The sequence below is a fragment of the Tiliqua scincoides genome, chromosome 3 (assembly GCF_035046505.1).
Source record: "Tiliqua scincoides isolate rTilSci1 chromosome 3, rTilSci1.hap2, whole genome shotgun sequence".
Classification (NCBI taxonomy): domain Eukaryota; kingdom Metazoa; phylum Chordata; class Lepidosauria; order Squamata; family Scincidae; genus Tiliqua; species Tiliqua scincoides.
Window position 1 is genome coordinate 165011690 of NC_089823.1, and position 12883 is coordinate 165024572.

A 12883-nucleotide genomic window follows, 5' to 3' on the forward strand; every position below is an offset into this window, starting at 1 on the left:
TTAGGTAATCACATCCTGATATTAACATGCCCAGCAGCTGTGTCAGGGTTAGAAGGTTAGCATGTTGTTTCTTCTGAACAGAGGCAACAAGGTCATATATCTTTGTTTACTGCCTATGCAGACAGGTATGACACTGTTAGTGTTCAGATACATACTTAGTTGTAGTAGCCGCTGAGAAGAGGAGATGAGAGAGCTCTTGATCTGACTGATGACAAAACTCTATGACTGAATGCATTCTATGGTGTGCTGCACATTGTGTGTGGTCTGGGTCAGGTGACTGGACTGGATCAAGGTATCATCCAAATAGGGAGAAACAGTGACATTTTGAAGGCCACCAGAGAGACACTAGACCAGATAAGTCAGCGGTAGGGGTGGCAGTGGATGGAGAGGTGGCAGACAGTTGCTAAAACTGGGCAGGGAGACAGGAGGAACATGGGGCAGGGAGGCAGCGGGAGAAAGTGGATCAGGCAGCAATCATGTGTCCCAGATCCTATTCCTTCCTTTTTGAGGCTGCCTACCCCCTTTTTATTCTCAGAATTGTCCAGCTACAGAACTAGTACAGGTCCAAGGAGATCCACTGATGAGAGGAAGGCTTATGAAATAACCTCCCTTTCCACTCCCAAGTTTCCTGTAAACCCCCCCCCCCCCCGCTGGATATAGCATGTGCTGCATCAATGGGCGGGAGGATCGGTTTGGGTTCTCAGTCTACAAAGACCAATGGTATTTTTGTTGCCCCTGGGAGGCATCCAAAGTCCAGCTGAAATGTCTGCGTGACTTCCTCTTTGCCGACGATGCAGCTGTCACTACCCACTCTGCCAAAGATCTCCAGCAGCTCATGGATCGTTTTAGCAAGGCCTGCCAAGATTTTGGACTGACAATCAGCCTGAAGAAAACACAGGATGTGGACTCACCTCCCTGCATTACAATCTCTGCGCATGAGCTGGAGGTTGTCCATGACTTTGTGTACCTTGGCTCAACGATCTCCGACACTCTTTCTCTCGATACCGAGCTAAACAAGCGCATCGGTAAAGCAGCTACCACATTTTCCAGACTCACAAAGAGAGTCTGGTCCAACAAGAAGCTGAAGGAACATACCAAGATCCAGGTCTACAGAGCTTGCGTCCTGAGTACACTTCTGTACTGCAGCGAGTCATGGACTCTTCGCTCACAACAGGAGAGGAAACTGAGCGCTTTCCACATGCGCTGCCTCCGACGCATCCTCGGCATCACCTGGCAGGACAAAGTTCCAAACAACACAGTCCTGGAACGTGCTGGAATCCCTAGCATGTATTCACTGCTGAAACAGAGACGCCTGCGTTGGCTCGGTCATGTCGTGAGAATGGATGATAGCCGGATCCCAAAGAATCTCCTCTATGGAGAACTCATGCAAGGAAAGCGCCCTACAGGCAGACCACAGCTGCGATACAAGGACATCTGCAAGAGGGATCTGAAGGCCTTAGGGATGGACCTCAACAAGTGGGAAACCCTGGCCTCTGAGCGGCCCGCTTGGAGGCAGGCTGTGCAGCATGGTCTTTCCCAGTTTGAAGAGACACTTTGCCAACAGTCTGAGGCTAAGAGGCAAAGAAGGAAGGCCCATAGCCAGGGAGACAGACCAGGGACAGACTGCACTTGCTCCCGGTGTGGAAGGGATTGTCACTCCCGGATTGGCCTTTTCAGCCACACTAGACGCTGTGCCAGAACCACCTTTCAGAGCGCGATACCATAGTCTTTCGAGACTGAAGGTTGCCAATACATGGGAGGCATAAATATTTGGGAGATATTTCTGTTGCCCCTGGGAGGGGGTCTTGGGAGGAAGGAGAGTCTCCTAAATTACCTTTCCTCCATCCCATGTAAGATGAAGGAACAGAAAGGAAAGAGAAGAAATGCTGTTGCTTCTGCTGCTCCTAGTGTTATACGAGCTCACCAGGAACAAAACAAAGACCCTGTTACCTGCCAACCAGGCAGGATCTCCAAGGTCTCCCCTTGGACCCCAAAGCATCATGCAATCGTTCTTGGCAAGCAAGAGGAAGAACTTCCCAGCACCCACATCAGGAACCCCAGGGTAAAGCATTTTTCCTGCTCATCAAAGCAAATAACGATTTAGCATCTGGATCACATCTGTGCTTTGATATCTGAGGAAAAAACACTAAATTGATTTCAGAAATCTAGTTACAGAGTGAGGGGGAAGGGGAGGTGTTACATTCTTTTGGTCGGCCATATCAGATGAAGGTGAATCATCATTAATTCTTCAAAACTAAAGTGCTGTCTATTCAACTCTAGCATGTATCCTTACTAGTTAAAATTTAGCCAAGTACTGCATACATTCCTTTTTGCTTTTCAGTTCTATTACTATTAATGTTTTTTAATGGTAAGAATGCCCTTCTGCTTTGTCAGGCTGTATTACGGGAGATGTCTTCGTCATGGGAGGTTTCAAGTTGAACCAGTTTTATAACTTTCAACATAGCACTTACTAAGGAGACACAAAGCAAAGCCCTTTGTATAAATATAGCATTCTGAAATCTTAAAATTTACCTAGTTGAATGCTTGAGGCACTGTTGGGACCAAAAAAGGTGCATGACTCACCTGTGACCTTTCCATTTCTTTACACAAAATTGGCATTGCTCTTGATTTTGAACTCTTAAAAAGCCAATCAACTCCTGTAACGTTAAACAAATGAGCATACCAAAAAGTAATACTATAAAACAGCATTTCTCAACATTTGTGCCATACCACTTTGCATTGTCCACCTATTGGAAATACCACCTGACATAACTGGCAATGAAGCCAGTGGAAGTGGCTCACAGTGGAAGGAGTAGAAGCCATTGCCAGTTACTTCCAGGTTGGGAGGCCAGTTGTGATGCGATAAGCACAGGTAAGAGGCTCAGGGTGGATAGGAGGGCTTTTCTGAGCATGCAGAGTATATAGAGACTTAAAGCCCAAACTTATCCACCTGTCCAGCACTGATGCAGTCGCAATGCAGCCCCGAGGTAAGTAAAGAAATGCTCACAAAGTGGCTTACAGAGAAAATCAAACAGATTAATGGTTAACTATCCTGAAAGGGCTCACAATCTAAACATGAGTAAACACAGAATCAAACAAGTTAGGCTGAAATCCTAAACACAGTCGCATGGGACAGGCAGCCAAATTCTACCTAACTCCTTGCACAGCAATGCAACGGCACCAACAGCTATAGAACTGGTGCAAGTCCAAGTGGATCTGTGAAGGTGGATAGGGCCCAAGAATGGGGATTCAGCTGACGCAAGCTACTGAAATAACCCCATCTTAGGGCCTAATCCATCCTCCTTCCCACCCAATTGCCTCCACATTCTGCCCACCCCCTGTACCGTTTCATTTCCGCTACGTCTTCTGCATGGTCGTACGTGGGATGGCAGGTGTCCAGTGCCATTGCCACACCGAGCCAGCAGCTTGCTGCTTCTGGCAGAACCAGCCCACATGCTCTGTTATATCATGCCTGCAACTGCTGGAAAGTGAATATCATAGCCAGAACACTTGTTTTGGCAGCATAATAGGCCCATAGAATTGGCCCATAAGTCCTGCTGAATTTAGTGAGACTTGCTTCTGAGTAAACATGCTTCGGATCGCACTGTTACATGCATAATATCAATATATGAAAGCAACAATCTAAAAGCAGTCTCACTTAATCAAACTGACCATTTTGGTTGGGCTAAAATACCATGCTGCTGTAAAGACCCTGCCCTTCTTATTGTGGATGTATTCTTTTTTTCCTAACTTGGTAAGAAAGAAGACAAAAGATCTACCATAATGTTGTGAGCTGAACATGTACATCACCCTTGTTTCATTTACCCGACAGCCCAATCCTGACACATGAACAGCCAAACAGAGTTCTATGGTCATAAATCGCCACATGGTGGTGCACTGTCTGTGCTGCCAATGGCCATTTTGGACCCGACACTGCAACCGGTAGCAGTGCCTGTGGCCCATTACAAGTGGGAGCACATCATAGCTGCACTAGAACTGAGGAGACCCACTGGGGAAGTGGCGGCTTATCCTAAGGTAAAGGAACAAACGTTTCCTTACCTTGAGGAGGCCTTCATGACTGCACAGGATGCAGCATGCACTCTATTGGTATAGCTGCGTGCTGGGGGAGTTAGGATTGGGTTCCAAATATTTTTTAAAAATATTTTATCGATAGTACTTTACAGCTGTATAAAGAATGGATTGTATCATAAGGAACCACCTGCGGAAGGAACCCATGTATGTGCAGGAGAAGTCCAAATACTGACATGCACATTTAAAGCAAAATGTTTACAGGTCAATAATGAGAGTTATCTACTCCACCTTGAGGTATCGGACTGCTACATCCCCTCTCCCCCAAAAAGGAATTGTCAGCAGCACATACGTATGCAAAAGCTGACTAGGACGCATTACTTACTGAATTTTTTTCCTGAAACAATGGTACAAAGTAAATTATATTGGAATATAAAATCCTACTCAGTGAATGATTCCTAGAAAAGCTGTATATATAACCATTCTGGTTTTAAGCACTTATGAATGTCAGAACCACTTCCACCTTAAAATGGAAAATTATGTATTGTGGTTACATAATGTATTCTTTTAAGTCATTCAGCCCTAACATGGAGACAGAGAAAAGTGATACAGTTGGCATGACAGACTTTATTACCCATCCTCAAACAAGGGGTAGCTGAAGCAGGGCCCAACCTTATCCTATTTTCCAGTGCCCGTGCTGCTGTGCCTGTGGGTTATGACTGCTTCCTGTGTTGGGCAGGTAGTCTTGGAGGCCTCCTCAAGGTATGGGAACATTTTTTTACCTTACCACGGGGCTGCATTGCAGCTGCCCCAGTGCTGGAAAGTTGGATAGAATTGGGCCCACAAACATTTAACTTGTTGCTATTTGTGACTTTTATTGTTCTGCTTTACATCTTTTAGTTTTCATTGGTTCTTTTTTCTGCAAAGGAAATAATGAGATTCTTCTAAGCCAAAACTTCAGCAAAAACTAATTCTTCAAATGTGATGGTTGGAGGACAAACTGATACAGGAAATGGTTTCATTTTCAAGTGAGAACCGTTAGAATATCAATGAAATATAAAATTATGCAAACATGACTGTTTTCCTTTAAGACAAGCCTCTGTAACAGCAAGACAACTTGGATTCTAGTTTAGTGGCACATTCCAAACAAAACCTTACATTTGGCTATAATTATGAAAACAATCGGGTTTTTAAGAGTTTTCTCCAAATTGCACCTGCAGTTAAAAAATATTTTGTTCACTGTAATGAGACATGAAAATCTAAGTTTGGCCAGAAATTTGATTTGGACATTTTCTGTAAACATGGCAAAAATATATAAGAAAAGATTATGCTTCACTAAAGCTCTTTATACAGTAATGTACTGCCAAGATTTTATACTAGGTTTCCAAACAAAATGTTCTGCCGTAGCTTGAGATAAATCCTAGATGCCTGGCATGTTCCCGAGGGGAAAGGGAATCTAATCACTTGTTTTTCATTTTTAAGAAGAAATACTTTGTCATAACAAAAGAAATAGACATCAGTGTTTGGCAGACAAATACATTTGCAGAAAATGTTGATTTTCTGTACCTGAAAAAATATGAACAATGTGTTCCTCCACTTATGAGGAACACAGCAGAACGTACAAGTAACCCTGTACTTATTTACTCAGAAGTAAATCTGATTATGTTCAATGGGGCTTTCTCCCAGGTGTATAGAACTGCAGGCTTAGAAATCGGAGAGCACAATCTTCTGGATGCATCTCACTTGAAAGGCTCAGTAGTTGGGAGGCAAGAAAAATGGAGGAGGATACAATATAGCACTGGTCATCATCTAGCTTCTCTCCCCACTCCTACAGCAGCATAGACACTGATAAAGACCCCAGGGGGGGCATAAAGACCTTCTGAAATATGTTAATGTTCTCATCCAACATCAGCACCTCATGGAATACAGGCTCCACATTTTAGGGATTCAGGGCAAGATGTTGCTCTGCTCCACACCAGCCCTCCCTTCACAATTTAGGGCCAAATCCTATCCAGTTTTCCAGTGCTGGTGCAGCCATGCCAATGGGGTGTGCACTGCATCCTGTGGTGGGGAAGCAGTCACAGAGACCTCCTAAAGGTGTGGGATCATTTGTCCCCTTATCCTGGGGCTGCACTAGTGCTGGAAAGTTGGATAGGATCGGGCCCTTCCTTGTCCATCAATCTAAGCAGATATGCAAATGAGAAAGTAGAGGAGAGGAGGAAGAGGAACAGCAGCTGATACCTCCTGCTCATCCACCTGCCCTCTCTAAATGGTGATGAAGATTGGGCAAACACCACTGGAATAAACATAAACTTTCTAACTCAGTGGGATAGGTCATGGAGAGTAGGAGAACAAAGCAAGCATTTAAAGGAAGGAGAGCAGGTGACAAAAGACCGGGGGGGGGGGATAAATAACACACAGGAGTCCCATGCCACCATGGGACTTTACTACTAACTTATTGTTGTACACATCCAGACTATTTATACACGGATTTTTTATACACAGATTTGACTCAACATGAATGGCCCCGGCAAATGAGAAGGAATGTGCTGATTCCTGGAGAAGGGGAAAAATGCACCCCTTTAAAATCAGTTTAAAAAACTGAACAGTCCTTTAACCTTAATATGAGAGGGGGGGGGCGGCTGGCTGACAATCCATCAATCCTTCTCTCTCCAGCAGACCCTTCCCTTCCCCCGAGCACTTGAAAGAAAGGCGATCACTTTGCATTGGTGAAAGGAGGGACAAATGCTTGGACGATGACTGATTGATGGATTGTCTTCTTAATGACTCTTATCTTACATCACAAAGGTCAGCAAGGATGTCTTTAAATCACCAGAGCAAAGAAACTTTGTTTTTTAAATTGATTTGCTATCATGAGTTTTTTGCCATCCATGTGAGTGCTTGGAACAGAACCCTTGGAATAATGAGGCTCAACCTGTATTCATTTTGTTTCAGTGTTGTAAAGGCTCCTCGATTGCCTTCATTGGGGGAGGAGAATATGAAGGAATGAATGTGAGATCCTGTTTGAAATGCTGCCCAAGTTTCAAACCCCCATTGCCACCCCCAAGATACCAAGAGGAGTAGCAGTCCAGAACTGGCACTGAACTGCCCATTTCATATCCTGCATTTTCCTTTCCTAGTTTTAGTCATAAGGAAGAGACATGGACAAAGACATGGCCTGGATCTGGAGCCAGCTTGAAGATTCAGGAAAGGCTAGAATATTACAAGAATCTGGAAGTGTTTCCCAGACCTGATGCAACAGATTCTCTTTGAGTCAGTTAGGCCCACATCCTAACCAACTTTCCAGTGCTGGCATAGCTGTGCCAGTGGGACGTGTGCTGCATCCTGCAGTTGGGTGGCATTCACAGAGACCTCCTGAAAGTAAGGGAATGTTTGTTACCTTACTTTGGAGCTGCATTGCCCTTATGTTGTGCTGGAAAGTGGGTTAGGATTGTGCCCTTACTGTTCTAATTTCAGCATCCTGTTCCTGTCTCCAGATTCGGCCTGTGCCTTTTGTTCTGCCTTCTCCTCAGATCTTGATTCTAGCTTTGGACTGTGCCCTGTTGTTCAGCATCAATGACCCCCACCATTTCTCTGGGACAGAGTGTGCAGTGACCACAGAAGATTGTACAGCAAGGAATTCTTGTTGGAAATACACCCTCCAGAAATGCTGGAGCCTCAACAGCCATTCAAGAATGCTGACCCCTGATATTGGCCCTAAGGTATGTCTATTCTGCACTCAAGCACCTTCTGACCCAAAATCACTACAGTTCTTGGAGAATTGGCTTTCAGGTGATAATCTCTTTAAGTAATGAAGTTCACACTCTCAAGAAATACATTCAGGAATGATTTGCTTGCCACATAACCCTACACATAAAAGAAAATGGGAGTTCTAGCATGTACACTGTTGGGCCAAGCAACCACTGTGAATTGAGAGTCCCTTAGAATGCATTCGCCATGCCCTCATAAGCTGCATATTTTATGGAGAGATAAGTAGCGCCTCTTTACTAAACTCCTACGAAGCTCATCTACTATTCCCACTTATTTCAGTGCAGACCCTTAAAGCAGAGTTCCAAAAGCAATTACCTAACGCTTCAAAACCTTACTTCATTTTGTAATCCACTAACATCTGCCCAAATTATTTTGACAACAATCTTGATTTACAACCTCATTTAGATTATCAATGGGGAAGCAATATTAGCAACAGGACCTTTCTTCTGGCTCCATCCCACAAAAAGGTGAAGCCCCTTTTTGGTAGTTTTGAAAAGAGCAAGCTTTTGCACAGTATGAGATTTGTTTTAATCTTGTACATTCTTTGTTGCAAGGATGCTGCTTTTCAGAAACACTTTAAAAAGTAATCTCCTCCAACAATCTATTTCTTATTTCTCCCAGAGATTCAAACGTGTGAAAAGAGAAGGGGGTCAGGAGGGAGAAAAACATCTAAATCTTTCAAAGAGTTCCTAGAGCAGCTTTGCAACATTTCTTGAGAAACACCATTCTGTAATGCACAGAGTACTTCAAAAACTAAGCCTATTAAAATGAGATTCAGTTTAAGGATAACAAGAACTTCAGCTTGGAACACTTCAAATTTAATAACATGCTCAACCAAATACCAAATTCTATTTTGTGCTGGATAGGAATTTAATTGTTCTGCTTCATTATGTGATATAAATAATGCATTTCACCAAGCACCCTACTTCTGTTTGTTTTCTTAGATTAGTTCAGGCCTCATATAAATAAAGAGAATCGTGGATTTTAAAAAATGTTTAAAGTGACAACATTGCTAATGGTCCTTAAAATATTTCCAAAAACAAATGTGCGTAACTTTTCCTGATGTATTTTCTAATATTTTCATTGAGATTGCTTATTGACCATATATAATGTGTATGTGAGCTTACAACATTTAGCCATATTCATACCCTCCCTTGGAAACTTGCAAGGTGTCTCACACAGACACACACTGCTGATCAATAAAACAAAGAAAAAATTAACAATAATCATTCCTAATCATCAACTAAACTACAACAAATCCCCTCCAAAGCAGCACCCACTCTCAATATCTGAAAGCTTTTAATATAATACATACTCCAATTTAATCAAAAGTATTTTCCCCCACCTGAAGCACGTGCGTGCATGTACACTCACTCCCCCACCCCCTTGGCAATGTTACAGTTAAGTAGGTATTCTGAACAAATCAGAGTGCTTGAAATTCAGGTGAATTTTATTCAATTGATGTAAATAGACTTCAATTCACATTTAGCTAGAATCAAGACAACCTAGGGCACAATCCTAACCAGGTCTATACTCAGAAGTAAGTCCTATTTTGTTCAATGGGGCTTACTCTAAGGAAAGTGTGATTAGGATGGCAGCCCTACCCTTTTTACCCAGAGAACATGGTTCATACCAGTCCAGTTGACTTCAAAATGGCAAAATGTAAGAAAATTATTATTTCTTCATTATTCAACATGCAAAAATCAGAACAAATAACTAGCTCAGATCGTTTATCCTTATTACTATAGTAACTGCTCCAAATGCTGCTCTGAGTTCAAAGTCTGAACCATTTTTATACATATATTTAGTTATTATACCACTTACCATAGTAGAAAAGTTCATCGTAGAATCACTATGACTGCCAGTGTTGCACTTAAAATTCAAATGTTGATCTGGGTTCTTGTTCCTGGTGTCACGGGTCAGTGACCTGTCTGAATCTGCAGATGATTTCTGGAAGGCAGTGCAAGTCATTTCCATGAAGCTAGATGGTTTGATCATAAAGGCCTCCAGAGCAATATTAAGAGAAACCTGTCAAGGCAAATTTGAGAAGCTGGTACACTGTTTACATATTTTTAAAGGAAATCCACACTGTATTTGCATATTTTGTACATGGTTCATAAACAGCATTAAAATACAGCTATACGTTTATAATTTGTAGGACAGCAAACTTGCTTGCAACTCTATCTTGAATTAAAAATAACAAACCCTATGAGGATTTAATCTTACACTCATGTTTCATAAAGGGCAAGCATAGCATAAGTGGAATAACTGCTCAAGGTCTTTCAGTTTTAACAGAACTCCAGCAGTTAGCTCCAGGAGCCTTTGAAATGAATGGGAATTGTGCAGGGATTCAGGCTGGCAAACTTCATCCCCAAAGACGAAATCACAGTGCTGTAGCAAGAGAAATTTAATTTTTTTCCCAACTCTATACAACAGAAATGGGATCAGGGAAAAAATATTTCAAGTTTCCCTAGGGTATAATCTAAGAGATTTCCCTCTAAGCAGGCACACGTCCCTTAACATTTCATTATATGAAGTGATGATTAACAATGATGGAGAAAGTGCAGCATAGTGACAGCAACGGTCAAAAGGTTTTCAGTTTTCAATTTCTTAGCATTTACATCTTCAAGAGGACATACTATAATCTCAATGGTTTCGTTTGCTAATTGCTTATTGGCTAGCTTCCAAAACAAACAGCAGTTGCTTGGTATAGCATAAGGCTACAGTGGGAGGTCTAATCATTTTATTTACAAGTTGCACTTGACTGTACACTAATTTGCCTAAAGGAAAGTAAAGGAGGAAAAAAAGGGAGATAAAGAATGGCCAAGTAAGGCAAGGACAGAGATCTACAGCCTGAATACACAAAACTCATTCTAAAGAAAGTTCCACATTCACCCCAAGCAACAACAAGAAAAATGACCTGTGGCAGTCGGCATTTAAAACAAACTAGAACTGTATGTAAGAAGAGCACACACATTGCAGGTGCCACAAAAAAACACTGTGCACAGGATGTCAAAAGATTGCCTACATACATTCAATCAGTGTATAAATGGCAGCTATTATATTTTCCTAAAATGTTTATATCCTGGCTTTCTTCCATTCTGGAACTCAAGATGGGGTACACAGAGTTCCCATGCAATCACTGGCGAGACCCAGCCTTGTTTTGCTCCAGCAAGACCACTGGCTCAAATCAGACCCTGAGATCAAAGCACTAAGGGCCCAATCCTATCCAACTTTCCAGCACCGGTGCAGCTGCAACACAGTCCTGAGGTAAGGGAGCAAATATTCCCATATCTTAAGGAGGCCTCTGTGACTGCCTTCCCACCACAGGATGCAGTGCTCACCTCATTGACACGGCTGCACTGACACTGGAATATTGGATAGGACTGGGCCCCAAGCCAGCAGTTTCCAATCTTTCCAGTGCTGTGATCCACCTCATCCTCTGCAGTGGATCGCAACACTGCTGGCCAAAATGACTTACTGAGTGCCTCTAGAGGCCTCTTCCAAGTTGTGCCAGGCTATTGACCGATTCTCTTGGCTTCCATTGGCCTGCAGAAGTGTCCCGCAACTACTTCCACTCAAACTGGAAGTTATCTCCGGATAACTTTAGGATGCTTCTCTGGGCCATTCTGAGGACTATGAAGGCCAATACAGTGGGTTGCAAGCCTGGTGTGACCTGGAAGAGACCTTTGGAGGCACCTGACAAGTCACTCCAGCCAGCATTGTCCCTGGGCTGGCATTCCCCCTTCCATTATGGCTCCCATTTAGAGTCAAACACTTGCAGGGGTAGATAGGACGGCCCACCTTGCAACCCACACCACATGGGCTGCAGACCCACCAGTGGGTCATGCCCCCCTTTTTGGGAAACCATGCACTAGCAGTTATTTCAGAATACCATAAGGCATCTATTTGCCTTCTATACACAGCCAATAGTGATGGTTGTGTGCATATTGCAGCACAAAAATGAAACATTTTCAAACAACTAGGCAGCAATTCAAAAGACAAAGTATAAGAGAAGCCAGCTTCTACCAGTGGTTTCCAGTTGGGGAACTTTTCCAAATAATAGTCTTGCAACTGAGGAGCCAAGAACTAAGGGACTTCTGGCATAAGAAAATAAGAAGAGCCCCACTGAATCAGGCCAAAGGCCCATCTAGTTCAGCTTCCTGTATCTCACAGTGGCCTACCAAATGCTTCAGGGAGCACACAAGACAACAGACACAATCTGCGTCCTTGTGCCCTCCCCTACATCCTGCCTCCAGCCTGCCTCTGAAATCAAGAGCTTGCACATACCTACTATGACTTGTAACCCATAATGAACTTTTCCTCCAGAAATTTGTCCTATCCCCTCTTAAAGGCATTTAGGCATGATGCCATCATTACTTCCTGTGGCAAAGAGTTCCACAGTCTAATTACATGCTGAGTAAAGAAATATTTTCTTCTGTCTGTCCTAAATGTCCCAACACTCAACTTTAGTGGATGTCCCCTGTGTTTCAGATTGGGAGTTACAAAGGGGCTGAAGACTCACTGTAGAGTAACTACAGATGCTTGGAATGGTCTGAGACAACATCAGGTACACTAGCTGCCAGATGTGAAGAAAAAAGAAAAAGGTTCTTTTTTCCTGTGAATGGGACAACAAATAGTGCCACTACCTGAGGAATTGCCTGTAATTCTAAAGAGTCAATCCATGGAGCAAGCAGAGATTGCTTGAAAGAACAAAACTGAGGGATCATCAAAGACTGTCCAAGCAGGATATTAAAGCCTCAAGGTTTGTTCTTTCGTCTCTCATTCTGCTCTGAATTACAGGCATCATTCAAAGAATGGCAATGGAGAAAAACCATGGCAGGAGTAGGGGGTATTAGCTCTTTGTCCTACCATGGTTCCTACCCTGATTGTATCCCCCTTCCCAGGTTCAGCTTTTACTAAATAAAACCTTCCATGAAAAGTCAATGGAAGATTTTTTTATTTTTTTTTTTAATACAAAGAGTGCACATGGAGGGTATGTGTATGTGTGCATGAATGAGTAATTGGGGTGTAAAATTCAGTTGGAGCAAAGACCTAAACCCATCCACCTCCACCACAGTTC

At 42.9% G+C, this 12883-nt stretch overlaps 1 protein-coding gene across 1 annotated transcript in view; it reads right to left on the reverse strand.

The window, feature by feature from the left end:
- ADGRA1 (adhesion G protein-coupled receptor A1) overlaps positions 1 to 12883 on the reverse strand; it is a 391892-nt gene that overhangs the window by 171267 nt on the left and 207742 nt on the right. The window contains exon 12 of the mRNA XM_066621619.1: positions 9625 to 9828. Coding sequence (XP_066477716.1) covers positions 9625 to 9828 — 204 coding nt within the window. The remainder of the gene's footprint in view (positions 1 to 9624; positions 9829 to 12883) is intronic.